At 38.7% G+C, this 27,836-nt stretch overlaps 1 protein-coding gene across 6 annotated transcripts in view; it reads right to left on the bottom strand.

The window, feature by feature from the left end:
- Window positions 1–27,836, bottom strand: part of LOC124159288 (histone deacetylase 4) — a 539,951-nt gene that overhangs the window by 18,618 nt on the left and 493,497 nt on the right. For 4 of the 6 annotated variants that reach the window (XM_046535002.1, XM_046535003.1, XM_046535006.1 and 1 more), the window contains 10 exons: window positions 12,233–12,516; window positions 9,610–9,732; window positions 8,598–8,656; window positions 7,047–7,181; window positions 6,404–6,527; window positions 5,803–5,936; window positions 3,914–4,396; window positions 2,265–2,390; window positions 1,545–1,665; window positions 465–827 (listed from right to left, as the gene is read on the bottom strand). In XM_046535002.1, the coding sequence (XP_046390958.1) occupies window positions 465–827; window positions 1,545–1,665; window positions 2,265–2,390; window positions 3,914–4,396; window positions 5,803–5,936; window positions 6,404–6,527; window positions 7,047–7,181; window positions 8,598–8,656; window positions 9,610–9,732; window positions 12,233–12,516 (1,952 nt within the window). The remainder of the gene's footprint in view (window positions 1–464; window positions 828–1,544; window positions 1,666–2,264; window positions 2,391–3,913; window positions 4,397–5,802; window positions 5,937–6,403; window positions 6,528–7,046; window positions 7,182–8,597; window positions 8,657–9,609; window positions 9,733–12,232; window positions 12,517–27,836) is intronic. The other 2 variants (XM_046535004.1, XM_046535005.1) reach the window with 2 other exon arrangements.

The raw sequence follows: 27,836 nt of genomic DNA, 5'->3' as shown, positions 1-27,836 counted from the left end.
ACGGATGGCGAGAATTCTCGTCATTGTTTCCCAAACTTTCCGGATGGATGACGAAGATTCTCGTCATTTAGGTGCGTCAACCTAAACAATTTTAAAGCGTACAATACGTATTCGTTAGTAAGTTTTCAGTTGTTGTTCGTTATTCATAATGAATTGATTCATCATAACGTATGATTGGGTAAAGTTATATTCTAAACTTTAGCTTTTTAACCATGTTTAAACCATTACGCCCTAATAGACACATATTTCCAATCTCGGCGTTCCTAGGAATTTAAATACCCCGGTACGCAATGTGTTAATAAACTGAGAGGCCACAGCTTGGCCTACGTGGTAGAAACGCACCCCCCTAGTCCCTATCCTGAATCCATTGGTGCAAACAGGCAAGAAATGGTGGAATTCCTACATAAAGACACAATAGCGTTCACTCAAGATGGAAAACAACACCAAATGAAATCACATCTTACCAAAGAGAAGAGTATGGGTCTCGCTATGACAAGACTGCAACTCCTCAAGGGTGGCCTTCCTGGACCTCAACCTCTCGCACCTCGCAGCCAAGCCTGTCTCCTGCAGGCGAGCCCAGATGCTCTGCAGCCGTCCTCCGTGCTCAGGGTGGGCAGAGTTGTCTCCACAGATGCACTGGTGCTTGAGCATGAGACCGTCAAAGGCCACGCCCGTTCCCCTCCCATTCCCTCCACCGACCGGCTTCCCGGTGGAGTTCCCCACAGCCTCTTGAGGCTGGCACGTCCCCGTCAGAGCCACAAGGGGGCTGGAAAGTGCCCTGGATAAGGGCCTTGCCATGTGGGTCCCTCGGGGGGTAAAGGCCGATCCTGGGGTAAAGGGTGGAAATGTGCCTCTGAGTTCAGTGGCAATGCATTAAAACTGTTAGGTTGGACAGACTTCAAGTACAGAACCATGCCATGAAATATTACGAAATTGTTGGGCCCAAAGCAGGGGGGTTGACAATGCAATCAAATGAAGGGGGAGGAGGTGACCAGAGGAAAATCTTTGCGTTAACTCAAGGCGGCGTAAAATTTTAATCGAAAACTATTTTATATTCTACAGAGAAGCATTTGAAAATAAATATTGAAGCATTTAAATTATGAGAATACACCGCTTTGCCAATAAAATCACAGGCATTTAAAGAAACTGTGAAGCAAATTAAATCAATTCAACATTACAGCTACAAGTACGAATATAAATTCAATAAAACACTCAAAAATAAAGAAAACAGCTACAGAAATTATTGTAAAAATTTAGAGAGGTCGCATTAATAAAAGAGCATTCAAAACGACAATGGATGTTAATTAAAAAAATCACACACTCAAAATAAAAAGGATGGACTGTTAAGACAAAGATTTCCCATGGTCAGTAGTTACAGAATGAGATGTAGGCCAACAAGATGATGCAAAGGCTCTGTTTTCCAAAACTCCCTCCAAGTCTGCCATTCCAAAGTAGTCACTATTTTGCATGCATGGAAATCTATAGAAAAGAAACAAAAAGGTCCGAAAGAGCAGTTATCGATGGATGCAATGCACAATGCTCACCCTCACTGACTTGCAGTGTGTGTCTCATCATGAGGTCTCTCTGCTGCTGCAAAAACTGTTCCCTGTCCCTCTGCTGCTGAGCCATTTCACTCTCCCCTTTGCGCTCTGTGAGATCAATAACCTGGAATAAATACAAATGGGAAAAACAATTTCATTTTAAAACAAATGAGGACTGGAACTGAATGAATTAAAAAGCACTCTGCACTGTTACGACAAAAAACTGTCAAGTTTCTATAAAATATGCAGGCATATTGTTTAGGCTATGCATACAATGGAATATCAACTTAAACACCGAGAGGAAGTTTCACTTCATACCTTCAAAAAAGTTCTTGTTTTTTGAACTTTTTTTTGCATTTTCTGCATATTTTCAAAAGACATTTTATAATGTGAGAAATTTTATTAATTTATTATTAAACATTGGTTAATAAAAATAAAATCTGCACAAAAAATGAGATTTAACTATGCATACTTTGCTCTTTTGGAACATAACCCCTAATTAGAATGGAACTCAATGGTTCGACTTTCGTACATTCAACTTTTGTAAATGTTTTCAGGAAAGCATTGTGTGCAAAAATCGGGGACTGCCTGCATATGAAATTTTGAGTACTGTAACGGTGAATTTGTAATATTTTTAGAGCTAATATTTATGACAAGAATGTTTTTAACTTTATGCATCAATTTCAGCTCCATGGAAGAGCAAGGAAGGAGAAGGGTTCTCACCTCGGCTACGCTTTCCTCCACCTCATGTGCCTCATCCAAATGCTGTTGGTGAGTTTGGAGCTGACTCTGCTGACCTGCAGCCTGCCCTCTGGTCCCAGCACGAGTGAGCACTGTCTGCCGAATTTGCTGAAATGAGTTGGAAATTGTAGTTTTGAACCAAAAATAATACTTCTACAACTAAATACAATGACAAAAATGTTGTCTTTAAGAAAATCTACTAATAGTATTTACTCTTCAGAGCTTCTAAGCATTACAGTACAGATTGCCCACATTACAGTTTCAGTTCAGATATCTGATATAGCCAACTACAATGCAACAGCAAAAATACAGAAGTGAATACCTTACAAGTGGCATGATTCAAGATACATGTTGTACTTCTGGTTAAAACCAGATATTTGTAACAGCATTGTTGTCATTTTTATTAATATTTAGTTTTCTATCAAAAAATCATTATATTTATACTTAAAACTGCTTATTCATAATTTGGTTGAAGATTATGCTTAATACTTGCAAATTGTGCCACAGAAAAACAATGGGTAAGGGAAATAAACTTTGGGGGTATTTAAAAAAGGTATAGATGGGCAGACCTGGATAGCAGACACCTCATTGGTAATGCATTAAAAAATAGCAACTATGACTACACGAACTTCATGAGGTACACTAATATCATGTAATTTACAATGTTTATCCATCTTGCTATGAATAATAAAATTATTGTATTTTTATTAATCAATCACTAAAATAAAAATCCATAAAAAATTGATGCATCAGAACTGACATTAGAGAGATAGAATCAGAAAAAATATGAGGCATACACCAACTACGCATGAAAATTGAATGAAAGATGACTGAGACTGACCTACAAATGGTAATTTCCACTCTTTAGTTTAAAACTCCACTAAAGACTACGGTTTCGACATTCTGTGTGATTATCAAGGAAAAATTGAAAATGAGATAGAATGTGGAAACCATTGACAGTACTGGAGTTTTATATTAAAAAGAGGAAATTTCCATCTGAAGTTTACGTTTCATTATGGATATCGATGACTAAGTTCTAACAACACGTATCAAAAATAGCAACTTTTCAGGAGAGCAAAAAATCGATAATTTTTTTTACTTGTACACCGAAATTAAAAACCAAAAGTTCATAAAACTGAAAAAGAAGCGTTCATTTGCAAACAAAGAGTTGTTTTTTGCTTGTATTTTATTTTTTAAATGTTATTGCACTTTGTTTAAGATACCTATCTCAAACTGGTTGAATTTGAGATACGTGCTGTTAGAACTTAGCCATCGACAGCATATCTGCCAATCGTGCGAAAAATCCACAGAAAAAATTATTCACCTTGACCGGGATTCGAACCCAGATTCCCCCGATTTCCGGTCGAGTGCTTTAGCCAGTTAGGCTACCGAGGCGTCATTCTTCCCTGTGGATATTTGCGGACACTACCGGACAAGGTGTTGCTGGACTGCAGGGCATATGATGCCCCGCAGTCCAGCAACAGTCGAGCAGGCCCGGACATAGAACACGTAGAGGTGTTCGCTCTTGACTAGTTTAAAGTATACCGGGACTAGCCGCTGTGATAACTTTTACGGGAGTCACCCGCAATATCTGCCAAGTCAAGCCTGTAACGATTTCATACGAGACTGACCTGTTTGAGGAAATTGTGAGCAGCTTCCTGCTGAGCCGCAGTGCTGGGACCGCCGTGGTGCTGCTGGAGCTGAGGACGATCGTAGAGGTACTCCTCGTAGTGCGAGGAGGATGGGGAGGAGGAGGCCGAGGACGAAGCCGTGGAGAGAGGGGGCGGGGGCCCCATTGGGTGCTGGGAGTGGTGCATGTGGGGGATGGAGGTGGCTGAGAGGGGATGGGGATGGGCCGACGAGGGCAGCTGGTGGGGTAGGGCGTGCTGCTGCAGCTGGTGGTGGGCGTGGGGGTGGAGTGGATGGCCGTGGTGGTTCTGGACGTGGGGGTGGAGCGGGTGGGGTGGAATGGGACCCCCACCGCCCTGGAGCATTGGGTGGCCGAGAGGGAGCGGGGCCGACTGGGTGCGTCCCAGTGGACGGTGGCCCTGCTTGTGGAGGCGGGCGTGCGCAACCTGCCAAGGAAAAGAGGTTACGGAGCTTAGAAATCTAAGCTAAGAAAAGAAATGGGAGGAGAAATTAGCAATTACCACTGTACTGCCAACAAATTATGGTTTTTATTAATAGTGTAAGTTAACCAAATGACTAAATTTCAACAACACATCGTGCTCTTTTACAGAAGGCCTCTACCAATGAACATTTTACTTACAAACTTTCTATGGTACTAACAGTCAAAAAATTCAAGTGCGCCCAAAATTTCAAATTTGGTGCCTTAAGGTTGGCCGATGAAATGCAGTGTGGTGTAGAGGAACTCACACTTTGGGCACAGTGTACACTAAGAATCAATTACACCATAAAGAAGTCAAGAACTGTTCAGCATTGTGCTCATTCTTATTTCCTGCGGGCAGCAAAATTTTTTCGGCTTCAACATCATTGCACAAGGAGCAAGATCAGTTCATCACCATGGTGAGTTAATGCAAAATTGCAATTCAGTGTTGAAATCAGTAGAATAACTACACTTTCCGAAGCTTTTTCAACTCAAAAACAAATTCAACTTACAAACAAGGCCTAGGAATGCATCTTGTTCATATGTCGAGGACTTACTGTAATACAATGAGAGATTACAGCTTGCTTCTTTACATTATGACAAATTGTTTGACTCTTTGTAGTTTGAAAACATAGCGTAAAAAATACAGAGAGAATTAACTAGGGTAACAGTATTTAGTATTTTGTTTTAATTTAAGAAAAATATGAAGTAATAGGGAATTTTACTGTTCGTACAAAGATGAGTTTGTCCTTATTCCAGTTAGTAGCCAATAAGCTCACATCAAAGTCTCTCTGCTAAGGTGTGTCCATCAAACTGCATTCACAGCTTCTGTTTACACATCATTGTTTTAACTCATGAGGCAAAGACTTATTCTGAACTCAAGAACACAAGTTAGGATGCATTTTTTTCCAATTCCAAATCTATTGAATGAAAATTACCTCTTTATAGAGTAACGAATAATGTAATACAAGATTTACAACAATGTCGTACATATCGTATTTGAGCATATTTAAGATAATGCTTTTTTACCTTCCAACTCTTGCTGAGGGCCTTACAATCAGATGCTTTATTCTCAACTTTGATTGAGACTTGCAAAATATAAATTTTGGACACCTGAGTTTGCAGTCTGATAATTTTGGAACGAGAAACTAATGTTAAAAATAGGAGCACGATAATTTAAATATTTTATTTTACGTATATGTTTCAAAGCAAAAACATTTTTTGCCAGCAGGCAAAGAATAGGCCTGTAAATTTAATGCCGGAAATAAAAACTGCAGTGAAGGGCAGCCACTGAACATTTAAATTCGGTGACCTAAGGTCAAACTGTCCCCATTTCGCCCTTCCTATCAATACAACAAAAACCTTTTTCATGGACATAATTATTACAAATATATATCTCTTCTGGAGACTCACCTGTGTGTCAGTGATAGGTGGCACTCCCTGGTATATATTAGGAAGCAAATTCGGAACCCTGGAGGCCTGCTCCAGAGACTGCATTTGCTTATGAATGTAAGTTGGAGAAGTAGGGCTATACTCTGCTTCTATAACTGTGAATATAAAAGTATAACATAACTTAATACAAACCCATGTAATATGAATGAAAACCTCACATGAGCCAATAATATTAATCTGCAATAGTCACGCAAGCAATTTTACATGATCGTTAGAACACAAGGAAAGAGTAAAACAATTCATCTCCAGGACAGAATTTCCTATTTTTTTTAGGTAGGAAATATGTATCTACAGTATGCACAATCATCACCAGGAACAGGTGAGAAAATGCTATACAAAATCAGAATCAATGTCAACTGCAATGAAGGCTCAAAATCACAGTATATTATGAAAATTTCAACATCAACAAACCATAGGAAGGCACAGAGGAGATTATCATTTAATTTTAATTAGTCACCCCAGTATTTTAGGCATAGTTTAAATACCATTACATCATTTTGAGTCATGAATAACTAAAAGAAAGTCATCAAAATCACCTTGGACGCAATAAAATTAAACTCACCAGGAAGGGTTGGATAGAAGGGTATGGTGCCTGGCATCATCTGACCAGTGAGTGGCATGCCAAGTCTAGCAGTGAAGGCAGCCCTCACTTCTGCTTCAGAGACAGGGGCCAGCTTCATGCTCTCCTGATAATTTGGGAGACAAGGGATTTAGCCATACCAATTTCAGACATTTTTAAAAGAAATTTACAATAATAAAAATGGTTGAATTACATAAATATTAATACAATAAGTATCCAACCGGCTACATGAGATTCAGAAATAGTATCCATACTCATAAGTCTGCCCTTAGGCACCACTACTTAAATTATATTGATAAATTTCAAAATATATTGAGTTTAGAATTTTTGTACACCTGGTTCTTCGTAAGCAATATGTTGACCATGGATTTGTTTTACGATTTCACCAATAAAAGAAAGGAATAAATAAAATTGAAACTTACTGGTGCCAGTAACATATATCCTAGTACATTAACCTCAATGATAAAATCATAAAAATTTACAGTCATAGTAAATATCCTAAGAAGAACATAAAAAGAAACTAAAGGTATTCTAAAAAAAAGAGCTTTATAACTTCAGATTTTGGAAAAGAAATTTGGAACAGTTGTATCAATAATTATTAATAGAGCAACACAAAGATCATTACCGCTGAACTGTGAGGCACTGGTGGCCTTCCAAGCGATATGTTTGGCATGGATGGGCTGCTATACAGAGACAGGTCACTAATGCTACCCTGGTTGCCTGCACCCAAGGGGCCTCCATATGGCGATGTCCCTCCCTCCTGCCATGGAAAAAAAATACGTGAATGTCAATGGAGAAGAGAGAAAGGGCAAACTTAGTGGTAAAGAGGGAAGAGGGGAGGCACTGGCTAATAAGTCACCACATTTTGGAATTTATTTCAGGAATATAAAATATAAGGAAGAGTAAGCGGACTTCTGCCCATCGGTGAAGTATAGAGTATTATGCTGGGGGAGGGGGTAGCAATCCTGCCGGGGGTTTAGGGGCTATGGAACACCCCCCAGTGAGACGTGGGGGAGTATTCCATACCCACTAAGAGTTCCTGGAAAATTAGTTTCAATTTGCCTCTGAAAACAACACTTTAACATGTTGCGTACGGATGGCAAGAATTATCGTCATTTTTTCCCCGAACGTTCCGGATGGATGACGAAGATTCTCGTCATTTAGGCGCGTCAACCTAAACAATTTTAAAGCGTATTCGGAAGTACGTTTAAGCATACGCTTTAAAATTGTTGAGGTTCACATGCCTAAATGACGAGAATCTTCTTAATCCGTCCGGAACGTTCGGGAAAAAAATGACAAAAATTCTCGTCATCCGTACGCAACATGTTGAGTACAATGTAAGACTATAATTTATTAAAACTTTCGATATTTTTACTTCAATTGTACTTGAATGTACAGGTTTCGTACTTTTTTTGGACAAACTAAAGGCTTCCCATGACCCCTGCAAAAGTCTGCCCATGCTTGTGCCCATCAGGGGTCAATGAGGTGAACGTCAGATTATATTTAACCAAGGTGTTCATAGTTCTGTGCCAACCAAGTCCAACATAATTCAATTTCTTCCCTTCTTGTAGGGAAGCCCCATATTTCCCAACTTGACCTATACTCAATTTCAGAAATGTTAAAAACCCTTGGGATTGGTGTTAGCCCCCTGCCCACAGCTGCACCTTCTATACTCACGTCACTCTTGCAACAAACCTGTCAACAGACCAATGCACAGGCCATCTCAAACTTAGGGCCCGAAGTGTTATTTGAATAACAAGGCAAATGCTAGGATGCCAACAAAACAGTATGGGCTGTGTAGCTTACAGAAGGAATTCAAATTGTGGAAATAAATTTTATCATTTCAAATAAGTGCCATGACTTTCATCTGCTCACAAATTGTTCCACAAAAAACATCAGAGTTTAATAAAATTATTAAAGGTAATCTTCTCACTCAGCAAGTCTGAAGGCAGCCAATGTATAATGTCTGATCAGTAGTTAAATGGTGCATTAAAGGTAAATTAAACATTGAATTCTAACATCTGGTAACAGAATTTTCACAAAAAATTAATTCTGTAAGATAAATTTCATGAGATGGAAGAACTGAGCATTAATAACATTATTACACGTAGTACAAGCGAAAAAATGTTAAAAAATCGCATGAAGTCATGATATATCCAAAATAGTATGAACTGACCTCCATAATAGGTGTGGTCCCATTTCCTGGCTGAGTGGTCTGTACACCCCCAGCAGCAGCTTGAAGTTGGGAGAAAGGAAAAATACAAAGTTACTAAGGAACACAAGTTCATTTCCAAATTATAAGTTCCCTAAGCACCATAAAATGGAAAATTATATTTGAAGAGACCACATAGGTTGTCTGAAATTTAACTCAGCCTTAAATTTATCATACATAAAATAAATTAATACACAAGTCGTGAATAATTTAATTGGAAAGGTGAGATACTACAACAAAATATTGAAAATGAATTCAGAGATTTATAATTTGAAATAAATACTTGAAGCTAATGAATAAGTTCCAGAGAATTTTTTTAGTATTATGACGCACTGACACTCAAGAAATATGTGGAGAGAAAAACATGTTCCTCATATGAGCCATGTGCCCCTAAAATATTCTCTCAGATAATAATAAAGATAGAATTTTATAAATCAATGCACTAAAATAAATCATTATGAAGAGATTATCAAGCCATTCATTGACAAGCTACAATAGTTAATGAACAAAAACTCATCTTACATGCTGATTATACTACCTCTCAAAGCTAAGAAACACGTCAAACCAACATTTCATGTTAACATTTCATAAGTTGACACTGGGAGTATTAATTTTTCATAGTAAAATATATTGCACAAAATACATGAAAAAAGCACACAGTGTTATCTGTTAAGTTCCTCAATGCCACAAAAATTCAACATTACTCATTATCCTACATAAATACCTCCATACGTGGATAATCAATTGATGTCTACTCTGCCAAATCATAATTTTATAACTCATTGATAAGTCATACACGTAGTTGTAAGAGTAGCATTTCCACAGTGTAAAACAAAAGTTATGAGCATGAAAAAATAGTCTTGACTTAAAAATTATTGGATGAACAAAAAAATACAGTGAAAGAGGTCACCAAAAATTATTGTTTTTATATAGCCAATCTGGAGCATGATGGCTAGACATTTAAAAAAATTCGTACTTGCAAGCTGTGACCTCCTCTTGAGGTTGCCAAGAAGTCGTTCCTTGCGTCGGACGATGGGGCTACAGCGCCGCTCTATCACTCTTTGCTTAAGACGCACCTTCAGCAGGTTTGGCTCGGAGGCTGCATGTTAATAGTACACAAAAGGATTCAGGAGTGCATGGTGAGTAATTTGGAAAGAATTTTATCATGAGGAAAGGCAGGTTTCAATTCCATTAAATACAGTGTGTGTTTGGACACATTAATTGCGAAGGAGACATGGATATGGGCAAGGTTATTGTTTTGAAGTGGAGGATATCACAAGGTGTTCAGAGGAGACAGCAAAGGATTAAAGGAAGGGTTGAAAATAGGTGAAGGACATAGAAAGAGTAAGTATGTTAGCATCTAGTAGCTTGTTCTAATACTACAGTTTTGAAAAAAAAACTTCTCACAGATTAAAAACACACTATTTCTTTCTGTCACAATGCTAGAAAACACAAATCTAGCTAATTTTCTATGATTTACCAGAATAAAGTGCTCATTTAGGATTTCTGCATGTAAAAAATGAAAGTAGTCATCCATTTTATTTATACTTGTTGATTTATTTGGCCTTCTTATAATTTAAAAGCTAGGTTTTCAGTGGTTTCCAAAAGTATGACACAAAAATGTTTGACAACATGTAACATGGACATTCATTCGAGTTGCAGAGGCTTTTGCTGGCCATTGACAATTAAAATAATTTACGAAGAGACATTAGATTTAGTCTAAAATGATTCACAACTGCAACGAATGGGTTAGTAACATGTTAATTGGGTGCATGCATGTAATGCAAGATTTATATTTGTGTACACACTACATAAAATGACAAAAATACAGTGTACACATATACTTACATCATTCAGGATATTGACCTCTGAGATATTTTCCATAAGCTATACACTATATAAAGCTTAGTGAAAAATAGACGCGAAGACATATATGGGATATGCTAGATAGTATTTGGACAACTAACTATTTCCCTACTTCAAGAATATAAACAGCATTTCATAAGCTTAATTACACAATTACAAGCCGTTTGCATCTCATATTACCTACCAAGTATCACAAGTAAAAAATATGCAATAATGACTAGTCCTATACGGTGTAAATAGTAGTTTCACCAGAAGTTGGAAATAAATAAGTTAACCTACAAATTGGGGCTTAAGTGAAAATGTCACAAAAGAAAACTGCAAGACAATTAAAGATGAAAGAATAATCACTGAAACCAGTCTTTAGATTGAATTGGCAGAGTGGATGTTAACCTTCCAAGGGCTAGGCATTTAGCTAAGGCAGTGCAATTCTCATCCGGTTAGCATCTATTATCTTCCCAATAGATAAAAGTCGAGTCAATCAAATAAAATCGTTCCAGGTATGCTCATTTTTTCAAACTTGAATTAGCATCCTGCTTTTCCATTCTAACATTTTCAGCAACTGGGAGATTAGTATTGCAGTCCTTTTGGTTCACAAAAATCCCATTCTGAGTATTTTTCTTTTGAATATGCCAGACCTATCAGACAAGAATGTTACATGGAAAGTTAAGATTTTCAAGAGAGTATAAACCATCTTGAGGGGGTAAGTAAAAGTATTGTAAATATCTACTTATCACAAAAAATACGGAGAAACAGTTAAAGATAGGGTTTTATCAACAACATTATTATCTATCATGAGTTCATTTACATTAATACCAGCACAGTAACATTGCTATTAAGTTCCAAAATAAGATCTTTAACAAAAATCACTCAACTCAGTTTAAATCATGCAAAACCATATTCAATTAAATTAACAAAATCAAATCAAGTTAAGAGAAAAATGCAAAATTAACTCAGACAGTAATTTAGCATACAGTAATGAAGAATTACGGAAAGAATAAAAACATGGTTATGAATTATTACTGATGCAAGGACTATCTAGCTTTTTGAGAAAACAAGGCCATGCATTTCACAAACAGGTGCAGGCATGGATATGAAAGCCACAAGGGGCCATCCATAATCCATAGAAACAACAAGAGACCCACTTTTTGACCCTCCCAACACTTCACACACTCATAAACTTCATTCAGAACCCAAGGTCCTCTCTTGCCATCCATGCAGAGTTTCCCTATGGATTCTCAATGGATTTTTGTGGAATGTCTAAATTTTGAAACTACTGACTACTTAACCCTTATTGTGCCAGCAGGCTTATCTATCGGATATATGCATAGAGTGCCAGGGGCCCATCTATCGGGTGGTTTTTTTTACACTTGCACCTTATATTTTTTGTGCTTTGTGTAGCTTTTGTTTTTAATTATCTGTCACGGTATAACATACCCATAAGTAGTAAGAGCATATGCAAAAAATTAGCTTCATAAAATGCATATTAGGCTTCATTTACATTTTTAAGGGCAAACCAACAAATTTGCCAAAAAAAGCCCTGGCATTCTTCAATGTACCAGCAAAATAGGCAGTCACTAAAAGGGTAAAACATCCCTCCAACCTACGTGATAAACAATCCTCCTTCCCCAGGTCACTGCTTGGTGTCTATGTAGATTATGGATAACCCCAGAGAGAATTTCCATCAGAGAGAGAGAGAGAACGAGAGTGTAATCTCTACGCTTTCTGCAACTGACCTGTCTTCCTGAGAGGGAAGTCCTCGTCGTACTTGCTGAGGAGGGCTTGGTGGACGGCTGCGACAGCCGCCGAGGAAGCGGTGGAAGCCGCGGACGAGGACGAAGGTGAAGACGGGGCCGCAGAGGACCCGCTCTCCATCCTCTCGCCACCTGGAGGACCTCCGCCCGAGGCAGAGCCCTCGGAGGCCGAGGGGCCCCCGGCGGACGAAGATGAGGCGCCATCTCCAGAGGTGGCCGCGCCGCCAGCGGCTGCAGACGACCTCGAAGATCCTTGGAGAACACTCCTGAAAAATCATTTAGGGGGCAACTATTAGCCAACGTGGAGAGTAAACTTTGAATTTACGTATGTAAGACAAGAGGTGGAAAACAAATACTTCTACGGTTAACGTACGAGCCGAAAAAAATTTGCCAAAGAAAAAATATGACTAGCTAACAATAAATTTTACCCATAAAAACATTCAACACTCCGAGAAAAATAAACCAATAATTATGATGCTAAACACAAGTAATATCATAGTTTTTTTACAGCAGTTATTTTCCCTACCAGAATTTCTTCAATGGTGCGTATTATATCATAAATTTCCATTCATTCGTCTTCCATAGGAGGCCCTGATATTTTGCATCGGATAAGCACAAATGATTGCAACATAAACTCGTGGAGTTATTAATTACTTGCAGCATTGATCAACCATTGGGTAAACATATGTTTAATATATATTTTTTCAAACTCGGCGCAGTCTTCTGAGAAGATACAGTCCGTCACTTGATGCCACGCGTGAAAAACCCCTCATTTCCAAGAGCAAAAGAGATGTGATGACAAAGCCGGTGGAAATATCCGCCCAGTTAGGACCCCCAGTTAATCCTTTCTCACGCCAAAAATAAAGGCCAATTAGCTCGTTGGAAGGCAGTTGGGCGCCACATTCGTCTCGCCACATACGCACTACTAGGGAGCCTTGGCGAAATGCGTCACCGAGAAATAAGCAGGAAGGTTTGTTATTTTTATTGAAGAAGAAAAAAAGGAAATACTGCGAAGGGGGGAGAGAGAGAGAAAAAGGTAGTTATGGTTGACGGGGTCTATCTTCATACCATGACAAGGGGGAGAAAAGGAAATGTGGTGAGCTTTCGCACGCTCTTTGATCGCTGGACACCGTCGCCAGCTCCCGCAAAGTTCCCTCCGAGAAGAACGAGGCAGATGAGAAGATAAATTGCCATCCTTCGCTCCCGGCGGGACAAATGGGACTCTTAGGCGCTATTAAAAGCTTCTATTTCAGGGGTTAACAGGAAAAGAGGTAATGCAAAATGAGGAATGCGAATGACGAAGAAGAATTCGTACGTACTCTCTCTCTCTTAAGCACAAATGAACAGTGACTCTGGAATATCAGAGAAATCCTCAAACGTTCGAATCGGTTACGAGAAGTTGCTCACCAAAAAACTGACAGCTGACGCACGTCCAAATACCCTGAGTAGCAATTATGGCAGTTAACGAGAAAGCTTGTAATTTAGGAAAGAAGTTATACCATAGTCCACACAGGGAAGAAATTACAAACCAATAACTTCTAGTGATAATACTTATCGGGATTATATATAATTTGTGCTCTTTTTATAGACGTAATAGCTCTTTAATATCAGCTCCGAAGCGATAACGGCCCAATCGGAAAAATAGTTAACGAAGCAGTGTAAAAAAGAAATTCAACCCACGATGGAATGATAATTCCTGAACAACGATGCGTAGAGTTACAATCGATCGAAGAATCAGAACATTTTTAGAGTTGTAACAAGGTTTCTTCCTCTTTAAAATATTTAACACGGCTAAATTCCTCAAAGGATTCCTCGCTCTATCAAAATCAATTTAAATAAGATTATTGCGTGAGGGTGCACTGAGCTGAGAAAATTGGTCAACGATTCGTCTTCAGACTAGATGGATACCACGAAGCTATGATCCAATAATAGACATCTTCTTTCCTTCCAGTGAGCCGTACTTGAATGGATACAAAAAAAATACGGAATGGAAAAGACGACCGAATGCGAATGACGAAATCCCCCAAAACGAGACGGGAAGTGGTCGGGGAATCAGGGGAGGAAGGAGGGGTTTTGATGATGTTGATGTGCCTCCCTATTTTAATACGGGGAGGAAAACGCTGCGAGAGTGTTCGGCGTGGGAAAGAATTTTTTAAAGAGACGAACGACAGTCAGAGTCCGAAGACAGACGCAGACACACGGTTCAGGGAACGAGAGGGCCCGGAATGTTTCGGTGGAATGGGGAAGGAGAGATGGGACGAGGAGGGGGAAGAGGATTAGAAAAGTCGCATTCGGATGCATGTATATCTTAATATTAAAAAAAAATCAACTACTAGAATTGAATTCCGATAGGATTGGAGATAAAACCGCGACTAACAAAAAACCCTGAGTAAATCACCTCAAGTTCAACGTTGAGAAAGTTAACGATAGCCATACTGAAAGTTATTACTGAATTTAAAATAAATTACCAATGAGAATTGAATCCCGATAGAATTGAAGTTAAAACCGCGACTTACAATAAATTCGAGGAATCATCTCAAGGTTAATTTGAGAAGGTTAACGATAGCCATAATGAAATTTACATGTCGATTACTTACGGATGAAATCAAATAAACCATCGTGGGAACAATAAATAGCAACCATACGTATTCACTGCTACGGCAACATGTTTAAATTTATTTTTAATTTATACGCAACCGATTCCAGCAAGGTTTGTGCGGGTATGGGAACGTCTAATCAAACACACAACAGACTGAAAATGTATAAGAGAGCCATTGCAGAACCAAAATGTCCCTCGGAGGCAGTTCGTCCGAAGGCAGGGGACAAAAAACCGATCATCGGAGACGAAAAAAGGGGTTCTGGGTAATGCAGATGAAGGATGGGAAGGCCTAAGGATTCCAGGCAAGGGAAAGGGAAAACAGAGGGGAGAAGGCGAGCAGATCCTGGGACAGGATGAGAGGATGATGTATGTATGAGGAGTTGGAGAACGTGGGGGAAATTGAGGGGGAGGGGGTGGGAAGATTTTTCAAAGCGAGTCGCGGAGACGAAAATATATACACACACACGCACGCACATGCGTTTTCCTCGGCGACGCGGCGAGATGGGAGTCCAATAAACAAATTTAGGGAATAAATAGACGGTCTGCTCCCTCCTCCCTAATGTCCACGGAGAACGGGATAATGGGCGGGGGTGGGTACCATGCAAAAGAAACTCCCGTCACGTGACACAAAACTAGGCCTCCGTTCCAGCGTGAACTGGCCGAAAAATGTTAAAGCAATACCCAATAGGGAGGATGCACTAGAACATAGCACAGGGGCATATCCAGGATTTCTTTCTGGGGGGGGGGGCACAAGCAAGGCCGTACCCAGGATTTTGTTCTGGGGGGGGGGGGAGGGGGGCACAAGGATAACTTGTAATACAAAACGAACGCAAGGATAACGGGACCGTATTAAAAATATTACCATATTTTGATGGGTCTGAGGGTCACTTGTTCTATGCAGTGCATTGAAATATGAATAAAATAACATTAAATAACTGGTGATGAGATAGGTTTTGGCTACTATTGTTAATAAAAAAAATTCTTTCATGAGAAAGAATAAAGACGCTTTCTCCGATATAAACATAAAATACACGAAAAACACATTCAGCTTATGGGAGAGTGGTTTCAAATTTATCTATTTTCGCCACTATGTATTGATACATAGGTTTTTGTCTCGGCCGGAAAAATACAAAGAAGAAGGGAAATCATTAATATCAGCATCATTTTAATATTTTTCCACCGATAACTGACCAACCAATACCTAAACATTAAAAACTACTGTCACTAGAAAAATAGTACTGATTTCAAACTTTATTTAATACCGACTTAGCTCTTCAAATGTCCTTAACATTTTTCTGAAATACAACTGTCATTTGTGCATAGGATGTCCCAGTACTACTAATGAGATACTAGTGTAATTATTGACTTATCATGTGAAATAAAATATATGATACCTTCCCGGTAAACGATTGAAGTAAATTCTCTCGCGATTCACGAAGGTTCAAGTACGTACTTCAAATTCGCAAATGTATATTGTATCTGTATATTACACGAATCTCACAACAGACTCCTTTCTAAAAAAAATACCAGTGTCTAAACGTACGACTGCGCATTTTATCTAATTGTGAATGATCAAAATTGAAAAAATCACTTTAAAAAATCCCTCGGTTCACAAAAAAATTCCTCCGCGGTTCCATTGTTGACCGCAGAGCCATCATCGGAGCGAACTCTGCGGAAAACCGCGGGAACGATCCGCTCAATTAATTCGGATCAAAGTTCATGGATGGGAAGTAAATAATGTAAATAATTGAATGCAAACCCTCGAAAAATGACCCAAAGTGGATCATGTTAAATTTTTGATGAAGAACATGGATCAATTTAACCTGATAACACGACAGCCAATGAAAATACGTTCGCCAAATGACCTTTTAGGAATCACAATACCGATTATTCCAGGAAATAAGAAGATTATTTTTTTCAGAAATAAAATAGAGTAGCAGTGGATGAGTAACACTTCGGGCTGTTTGTTTTCATCGCGATATCCACGTTGGGTTTCGCTGAAAACGAAATTTATTTGACAATCATCATGCAACAGCGGTCAAAGCTCACGTGATATACGACATTTAGGCCGCTCATTATTTCAATGGGTGCCCAATTTTCGACAAGGCTTTGTCTATCTTCTCTAACAAACGCTGATATGGAATCGCATATTATACTGAGATTCAAATTCGCATTTTTGCGCAAACTCGCATAATAATAATAATAATTAACCACTTATGGCCATTACATTATTTCGAACAATTACTGGGTTACTGAAGACACCAGGCTCGTTTCCTAGTATTCCAAGGAGTGAAAAAAACGTGAAATCAGTGAAATGAGTCAAATTTCAATAAAATCTACAGAAACATTCCTTATTACTTTAAATACTCAAGAACCCGATAAAATTCGCCAGAATATTAAAAAAGTCAGAAGTATTTTGCAAAATATAAAAATACAATACTAACAAAACAGCGACAGATTAGGAATAATTGATTACATGAAGTTGGGTGTAATTTAATTCACTCAATATAGAATACATAAAGAATAAGATAATATTTATAGAATAAAATTAGAAAAAAAATATTCCCCGAAATTACAAAGTATAAATTTAATTTATAAAAAAACCTTGGTCCTCAGAATACGGGACGACCCATTTCTACCCGGCATACGAAACAGGAGGAGAGTCTTAAATTAATGTTTTATCACTCGTGTTATTTTCGGGATGAGAAGTGACGAATGCCTTTGACATGAGACACTCTCTCGTTAGTAAAAAAAAAGAAGAGAGAGAGACTATCCCACAAAGAAAAATAATATCGGAAATCTTATAAAAGACACAAAATATCGGAAAGAAAAACTGTTGGGTATGTGAACGTCTGGCATGGGCTGTAAGAATGGTCCGGCCTCCATTAAAAGAGTTGATACTTAAAATACTTAATTGAAAGAGAAGCTTTTCTTTCGTCGAATAAATATGCCACGCTCGGAGGTATACTTCTACACATTTCTGTTGGCACAAGGGATCAGAACATATTTCTGACTGCCCTCAATTTAAATAGATAATAACATCGCAACTTGTATTTTTTTTCAATTTACAGAAAAATAAATTGGATTGTGAAATATCGGGCCTCGTACAACAGCTACGATCACCATTCCGTTGTTTTGAGTTCAGCGACGGAAGACCAGTGTCAACAACCGATTATATTCGACTATTAGGGGCCATCGAATATTGAAATAAAGTTCTCAAACCCATCATTGATAACTGTACCAATCGATATATTCTACCAACCGAAACTTGATGGAAAAAGTTGCTCCCAAAATGAGCTTAATGTAAGAGGGTCGGCATATTCAGGAAATCTTAGCGGAATGCAAGGATGCTCTGAGGAGCTCTCCCGCGGCTTCTCCAACGACGCGAGTGAGTGGCAAGGAAAGCAAGGGGATGAGATAGGAAAGAAGAGGAAGGAGCAACGAGGAGGAGGGTGGGAGAGTCACGTGACCCGGGACCAATCCGAGCATTCTCCGCCACGCCACCTGTGTCACTCGCCGGGGTGCATAAGTTATTGCAACCCCCCCTTCCATTCGGGAGGAAAAAAAAGCCGTCCCAAAATAAGATTTTACGTCTCCCGTGGATATTTTACGCGATGAAGTTTTCATCGCAGTGTACGACATGGAATATTCACGACATTGGCAGGCTCTAAAAATAAAAAAAATAAGCAAACAAATAAAACTGAACGTTACGAGTCCAAAAAGGATTCCTTTTTTTCTGCCATTCGCTTGCTTCCGTCGGATTCCGTTCAATCAACGTTTTCGAAGAAAGGGTCAATAGAAAAAAATATATATATACGTATCTCGTCTCCCTTTGCCCGACGCTTCCAATAAAAATAAACATATAGCAGGATACTGAAATATTTCTCCACGTGGACCATAAATAAAGTATTACTCTTGGGCTCGCTTCTTCCGCGCTATTTCTGGCTCACAGCAACGAAAAAAATGAAACGAACTTTTTATACCATCGTTCAAAACATTTGCTCCGGCATGGTGATGCAATGGCTCTCAAGGGATTGTATTCCCTCGAGAGAGAGAGGCACGCAGTACTGATTAATGGAACGACTACCAAGGTAAAATGGGGGATTTGTATAAATAAGAAGGAATCCACATGGGATAACAAACGAGACCGAGTACATCATTTACACTCACATTGCAACGCAATGAGCAGTCATAGAGAAGTCATTGAAAGCAGTTGGTTTTGGAATATAAGCCATAATAAACAGATTCATGTATCGACGGAGAAGTTATATGAGAGTTTGGATTGGATTGCGTACAGGTTGATGGCAAAGGTGAAGGGGAAATATGAATTTCCAGAACTACAAGCAGACTCAAAAGACTTATTTCGAATCATTTTATTCTATAGACTGGTTTTGTATTGTTGATTTTGTGACAAATCTACCGAGAATCAACAGCAAAATAAATGCCACTTCCAAGACTTTATCACGAGGGATATATAATCGTAGGCAAGTCTGATAGCTTGCAATCTAAACAAAACGTTATTTCGGCGCAACGTTTTGAAAATTTCTAATTGAAAGCCATTCCGCACATTCTCCAAAACTACTCGTGCATTATATTCTCTTAATAATTTAACAGTATTGCAATTTCGTGGCCAAACTCGAGAGTTTTACCTGATGCACCGTTGTGTTCAAGGTAGGTATCCTTACCTGTTTGCTAGACATGAAATTCACTATTTCATATTGCCATAAATATAAAATGATTTTTGAAAATATCTCACGGTATTTCCCTTTCTAAAATATAATAACAAATTGATAACTGTGATTTGAATGCATGGCAATTAAAAGTTAATACGAGCAATATTATTATGAAAACAAATATTATTTGAAAACCCCGACAAAATAAGAGGAAGGAACGACCACGCATGCAAGGAGAAAACAAACTTGAAAGTTTGGCAAAATGCCATCTGAGTAGTCATTATTTAGATGAGGTCATGCTGCATTAATGGCTATCTGATGCAACGTACAAAAAAAGGAGGACGACAACGAGCATATAGAGGGATATGCGGTTAATTTTTGACGTCAATTAAGGCAGTGGCGAGCTTGGATAGGATAATAAATGAGTACAATTACAGCCAATCACGACAAAATAATAGTCTACAGCCAGTGGCGGATCTATGGGGGGGGGGGGGGGGCTAAGTGGGCTATCCAATTTACACTAGATAGAATGGTAATTTTTTCCGACCCCCACCAATGCTGGAATTTTAACCCCCCCCCCTTGTCCCTATCTTGGATCCGCCGCTGTCTACAGCAGGCGATTCCGTGAAAAATGAATTAAACATGAGCAAGTTTAATTAGCAATAATGTTGACGAAATCGAATCACGAATGGGAATCGTGGGCTTTTGATTAGCTGGCGAGGACTATCAATCTTCGGCACACAGAATCGAAAGAAATGATACGAGCTTTTTACACCGTCATTTAAAACCCTTGCTCCGGAAAACTGAGACAATGGCTCATTAATTCCCTCCAGAGAAGATAAACAGGACCATAGGCGGATTAGGGAAGGGCACGGGGACATGTGCCCCCCACCCAGAAACTTAAACAATAGACAAGATTTTTAACACGGTTATCATTACTTTCGTTTTTTTGTGTATAACTGAGCCTCAATTATTAAATTTCATATTAATAACTTGCATATTAAAAAAAGAAAATATTTCGTACTGCAATTCTTTTATGCTTTTTAAAAATTCAAATATGATAAAAAACGTGACTGAGTACATCATTCGCATTTCTCAACAGCTGCCAAACCCTAACAAGCGCCCTCACAAGGCACGAAGAAACTAAATACTTTCTAGCCCCCCCGAACCGAACGAGAGACCTCAGCGTGGGAAGCTAAGAAAAGCCGAGGAAAAGAATAAACAAACACAACTTGGAAACGCTTGACGAACTTTCGGGGGGCGGGGGTCCCCGATAGGGGGACGTTTTAGCCACAACCATCCACGCCACCCCTCGCCCATTCTCAGATACATTTTTAGCGATGACGGCGAAATGCAGGCGGCCATCTGTTGGCGGGAGATCCAAGAGGGTCGGGGGATGGCAGCCTGCGAAAACTTCGCTCACTGCCCCTCCCCTGCGGAACAGCAACGAGTACCTTAGCCACTTCACGGCCAAGAGTCATAAAGGTTTTTATTTACGCCCCGCACTGGAAAGTGCCCTCGTTTGTGAGAGAGATTAGCAGAAGAGGAGGGTTTACATTTGTGTGTTTACAAGCGCAAAAATTTAAAAAAATAACCATATGTAAAAAGAAATACACGTACTTCTAAAATTTGCAGCTATATTATATTTTAATTTTTGTACTCTGTAATCTCGAACATAGTTATTATTATGTGTCACCGGGGACACTTTTTTATCACGGACTTCATACTGTCACAAGAATGTGTGCGAAGGAGTCAGGCTAGTAGTAATGCTATCTTCCTTAGCTGATTTGGTATTAGTTTCGAGCTTCTTTAGTTACGTTGTTTTATAGGTCATCGATAGATTCCGATACAAACTTCATCACAGCGGAAATTCAACCCGGACCAAAAGCATCACAGCCTCGATGCTTACACACGGTTACTTTTCACGCATAATATTCTCCACCATTTTCAAAACAAAAATGAACAACCGCAATACGTGTATCAACAGCATCATCAGGAATAAGATCTATCAGGGGAGATTTTTCACCCGATGTGAGTTGAAATGAGTGATGTGGTCACAAGAATTGTGGAAAGGTGGTACATGTATTCCATCATTCGCTAGTTTAAAAATACTAAGCATGGATTGTATTTAAATGTTATTCCTCACAAAGCAACAACAAATATCCAGAACCCGAGAGACGCAGATAAGAAAAATAGAGGGAAGACGAAATAAACAAAATTATACATATGAAAAAAAGCTACTGCGAGTATGAAAAAGTGAAAAAATCGTCTGCATCAGGAAAGGAAATGAGATAAAACATAATGGGATACTTCATATGGAAAATATCCTTTACTACAGTGACTTGAGTAGATAAATGGGAATTCTCAAGAACAATCTTCCCCCGTGCTAAACCAAATAACCTAAAATACTCGCATGCTTGGGAGTAAGAAATTTTATTGTGCAATAACAACAGAATTTTTAAAAATTATTTTTATCGATAAGCTCGCCGTCAAAATTTTTTATTTATTTAACAAGCAGCATTTTAGCCTTCGCTCACGCGATGTGGAACACAATCTATGAATATCTGTCAGTATGATCTAAGAACGGTCTCTTTAAGTACTCCAGCGTATGCGATGCGACATTGAAGAACTGACAAAAGATCGCATGATTTAAGTATTCACAACGGAAAAAAGAGCAGACTGACTGAATTAGCATACTCTTAGTACCTAAATAAAATATGAGCTAATGGTCACGGGGTATAAATTACTAAGCAAGCAGTAAGCGGTTAAAAATGAGCAACACTTCTAACATGTAATAACTTTAATGCACGCGATATCCTCCAACCAGTTAAATCGAAGTTCGAAATGATTTTTTCCCCAAACGGTCGGAATTTTCCGTGAGACAAAATTTGAAAGTTTGGATTGGAAACACACATCATTAGCTCCTAAGAATCAATTTATATGGTTATATAATTACTTTATATGGCTATAATACACTTTTTAAAGATCGAAATTGACAATAAAATTTCGGGACGCCTGCAAAACCTAAATCAAACGATAAATTTTTTTTCCGAGGCTCACGGTTAATGAATATTTTCGAGCGGCAACTTAAGCCATCGCTCAATTGAGATGGAAAAAATGCTCTCGTGATTCGAGGTTTTTTATAATTGTTACAAACCACCGATATTAAATATTGAAGGAAGCAAGGAGATTGACCGCATGTGCAGTTTCCCCTACGGAATCGAATCAACGTTCATCGGTCACGCCACCCGCCAAAGCGCCCTCGTGAAGCGATACCTAATCTGGGGCAACACCGAAGCGGTGACGCCGTCAATGGCCTCCGCGACCCCGGGTATGTATGCAAACAGAGATACCAACAAACACTCCACTGCTATGGGGAATTTTCTGACCCTGACCTACAGACGTCCTCGCTCTTACCTCGTCCTTACATGCATTCTCAATCGCCCTGTCTCTTTACCAAGTTGAATGAAGTCTTCTCGGGTTTCCAATCGGGTGGGGTTTGCATGTTGTAGGCGGTGGTAGTGGTGGTATTTGCAGGAGGCGACCGACAGCTGAAGTCATTTGCGCCATAGGGTCGGGTATGGAAGGAAAGTGGGAGAGAAACCCAGTGTGTCGGTATTAGCCTGCTCTAACGAAAAGCGCCGAGGGGACCACGGCTTAGCGTTCCACCCGACGGACGGAGTGTTGCGCTTGAAATATTCTCCACACAAGATTCAAGCAGGGATCAGGCAGTCTCTGAAATTCTCTGACACCGCCGGGATTTGATCCCGAACCCACGGGGTGGGAAGCCAACATTCTAGCCACCACAAAAACCCGATCCCCATGTCGTAAGTCGATGTTTCGTTGGTAGAATTTCCCAACATCTTCAGGGCTGTCAGGATGATATCACCAGCCCTGAAGATGTTGGGAAAGTCTTTCAACGAAACGTCGGGATACAGCGAGCAGACTATGACCCTGTTGGAAACCGGAGAAGAATTAATTCAAGTCATTCAATAGGAAAAACCCAGATTATTCATGACACCCCAAAGTGACCACGAAAAACCATGAGATTTCAATAGCGCCAACTAAGCAATGAGTTATGGGGTAGTAAATCTTCTTCTTGAGGAATAGTGGAAAATATTTTCGGCATTCGAAGGACTTTCAAAGGAAAATAAAACAAACAAGGTGGCTTGGAAGACCGTGGAAAATATCAAAATGAGTAAACATTTAGTTATTTACCTTGGATACTTATCAATGTCAACGTTAGGGAAAGGGATACCTGCAATCATTTTTTAACACTGCTCTGTGAGGGATGCTAATGCTTAAGATCCAAACTTACAACGGTTATTTTAACCGATAAAACAATTTTGAATTACAAGTCAATTTAGCACTGCATTAAACGCAACGGTGACGAGCTCTGACGCCTTTAACATTGTTTGGATAAAAAAGTAAAAAAAAAACTCAAAAACGTTGGATTAATTCGAATCAACATCACGATGTATATTTGCTTTCATAACATTAGATTCCGTATGATTAACGCGTTTACTGATTGTTCAATTAATGGCTATCACAATATTGTAAGTAAAATTTCACGCTGAAGACTAATACATATGAATCGACTGCATATTAATTTCTTTCTAAAGACGAACTTTGGACGAAATTATTCATTGAGTTAAGTCCAACTGCGCCACAAATCATTATCTCCGATAAAAAAATACGGAGTGACATAATACCGTCATATAAGTCATCAAAATCTTAAAGAAAGCAATATCAAATAGTTACGAGGGGAAGAAGGAAATATTCAAATTTTCCTCAGAACGGCAAACCGGGGTATCGAGCGATGATAAAAATCGCCGATCGAGCAGGAAAAAACTACTTTTAAAAAGCCAGCCAAAGAGTTCCACTCATTTCTGTGGAATGCCTCGCGATATTGACATTGAAAGGCTTTTACGAATCGAATGAAAATCGATCGACCTTAGAATGACCTTCTAAAGTATTAACAAGCCGTTATCATTAACGGAACAGCCTCGGGGCAGCTACAGAATGCGACGAGGCTGATAATAACGTAATAAGGTTTTTGTAGTGCGGATTGAGTTTCAAGTCTTTACTTAACATTTCGCTTTGAGATAACTTAAGCTCACCTAGACGTTGGCTAATTGAGATATTCTCAACCAGTATTCCACACAGCAGCGAGCAATCTGTAGGAATTATTTCTCACGTAGACCACAAAGTTGATACCACATAAAATAATATAATATACGATCAAAACAATAAATGAAATTATATGACGAACATTGATTAATTGCTCAAATACATTAAGACCAACAATGACTCAAGATTGGCCAAATAAAAAAACAGCTTATTCGAATTCGGACACTATGCGGTCAGGCCGACAGCTCCTGGCTGAAGGATTGGCTTTCGTTATTCTTAGCTCTATATTTCGAACTTCCTGCATCATCAAGCACACCACACTTCAATTTTGGCCACAAGTATAGTGACAAGTCAGATGCGTAGGCATTAAGAAAAGAAGTGTCTCTTCTGCTATTTCTTTAGTATTTTTACAAGAATATTGAAAATAAATAAGTTGCATTTACATAGTTTTAGCTACATATCATATTTTTTAATCTATTACCTTTCATTTAGTGCTATTAAGAGCTTGAAATGACCACGTGTTTAGGCAGTAGAAATGATTTCGTATGAAATCATTTCCACTGCCTGAACACTTGGAAGAACTTGTATTTTTGTGTTTACATTGTTATTTTGGCTTTGGGTAATATATTTGCTGGACGTAGTGTTTGGGGTTCACTCTAGCACAGCGGGAGGAATGATGCTATCCCTTCAATCAAACACCGAAGAGAAAAATACCATACCCTTATCCATTTGCATACTAAGGAAAACAACATTCACAAGGGCAGCAAGGATACATTGAGCAAGGATCCAGAAAATATCAGAAATTATGAATCTCATCGAACATTTATAATGGTGTTCTCAGATAAATATTAATCAGACAATATCCGTGATTTCTCTAAGACTTTTGTCGCTATTAAAGAGAATTAAAAGAGGAATTTATTTCCACAAATTTTTATTGTACAGTTGGGTAATTACTGACGACGTCTGAGGGTACTTCCATTTCAAACACACAAAAAAATGATTTATTAGACCATATTTTTACACTAGCTAAAAAAATAAATGCAAGATATTCAATGCATACGAAGGTTACATATGCAACAGAATAAACCAGAAACTCAATACATGTAACATACAGTAAAATAGTAAAAATGTACAGTACAATTTATTTTAAGTCCCAGGCATAACTTACAGTCTAACACCGGAGGTTGAAATTTTACAAGAATGGGAGTTCACTCTCCGACTCTGCTCAAAGCGGACCTGCAAGCAATCTAACATTAAATATTCGCGTTTAATTTTCGTTAGTAAAGTGTTGCGTCGTTTCTCTAGAATCAAATTGTTTATAATTGAGAGAAATGCTTTTATTTTTCAACGAGCCAAGAATACAGCAAATGAATGATATACTGAACCAAAAAGACAAAAAAATCTTCATTAAAAATTCTGAGCTGCCAACGACGTAAAAAAACAACACTACGTCCGAAGGAAAAAATAAATAAATGCACGCATAAAAAATAATGCTAATAATTGACCTGTTTTTGAAATAGCCTTAAATTAGTCCGTATTTCACTCAGATGAGCTCATTACCTCAATTGGCCCAAAACGGCTTTTACAAATTAAATAAGCAAGCTTTTAAAAGGAGACAAGGTAGAGAACAAGTTTTCCTGAGGATACAAGATTAACGCCCGTAAAAATTAGCCCGTGGTATTCTCAGTGGTTACGGCACACAGTTTTTATGCCATCGGTAAACAATACGACCAAAGAAGGACATCTTATTAGCTCCATTTTTCAATATTCTTCAAGGGATAGCGTAATACCACCGCCTTACGATCTTAAAAATAAGCACTAAAACTCTTTGGTGAAAAGGCTAACAATTTAAGAAGAATGAACATTTTAAATTGCTTCTTGGAAAAGTAAACAAAACATACATTTAATTCCCGCTGAATCTCATATTCTGGATATTAAAAAAATAAAAATATCTTTTATGTGAAATTCTCATTTATTTCAAACAATTCTGACCGAATGCTTTCGAAAAATCATTTTTCCGGTCATTTTTAGCAACAATGACATATTATTCTCTGATTGAGGGAAAAGAAGAGGATAAGTAAAGAAGTCACAAGGCAGGAAGCGAAGGGGAATGAATTCAAGTCTAATAAAAACGTAAGCAAAGAAAATAAAGAAAGAAATGCTTTATTCGACTACGCAAGAATTTAAAAAAATCTCAAATCCCACTTAGGTTAGCGCGCAGGGATACAAAAAAATACAAATGAGGGAGATCCAAACATTCAAAGCGAATAGCACAATTAATGTATCGTAGAGGACGAAAAGGGTTGGGGTAAAAAAATAGAAGACTGCCAGAAACGCAAGGGACAACCATGGAATGAGGGGTAACTACGGAGTGGGCAAGACCACCTCTAAAAATAAAGATAAGTGCGCACCGTTGAATGAGTGATTAAGATCGCAATTGACGCCAGTTCCGCAGTAATTTAGGGGTTGGGGAAGTAGAAGGGGAGCTATATGGCCAGGGAGGCCACTACGAGGCGGAAAAATAACAGACAGAAGATTAACAGAAAGAAGAAGTCCCCCCACACTCCACAAATTTAAGCTTCCCTCTTTAACCCTCTCGCGCGTGGACGCACGTATAATTACATCTTGGATCCAGAAAATTAATTCCTTTTCCGAGGATGCTTGCAATAATGCAATTAAAGTACTTACATAAGGAAAAGCAGCTCCAACTACCGCCGCTATGATTCAAAATGCCACGAAGAGAAAATAAAAGAGACAATGAAAAGAACATAAAAAATATTAACGAGACAAAAAATATGGACGTTACTAAGAGATGCTATAAGCGAGAAGCATCGAGGTTATTAAGATGGATAGGGAGATGAATGGATTATAACTGACTGCGAGAATATAAGAAAATATACTCCAACTTAGCAGCTCGTACAAAAAGTTTCCCTCCCGCGATGAAATTTTTAAAAATTACCGAGGGAAAAAAACGTTATTATGAGGATAATGAGAGCAGAATATCACAGGGAGAGAAGGATCTAAAGAAAGCTATTTAAAGGTGGACGAAAAAGGGCGAAGGATCTCACAAATGGAGACCGAATACCGTGGCCCATGGAAGTCTCAAAACGAACCAAAAAGCAAAACTTCGCGCTGTCAATTCATAGAAAGGGGAGGAAATGTGTGCGCGAACACGGCGAGACAA

This window comes from Ischnura elegans, chromosome 5 (assembly GCF_921293095.1).
Source record: "Ischnura elegans chromosome 5, ioIscEleg1.1, whole genome shotgun sequence".
NCBI classification, from domain to species: Eukaryota; Metazoa; Arthropoda; class Insecta; order Odonata; family Coenagrionidae; genus Ischnura; species Ischnura elegans.
The sequence above is the reverse complement of the archived record's forward strand: the minus strand, read 5'-3'. Positions and strand labels throughout refer to the sequence as shown.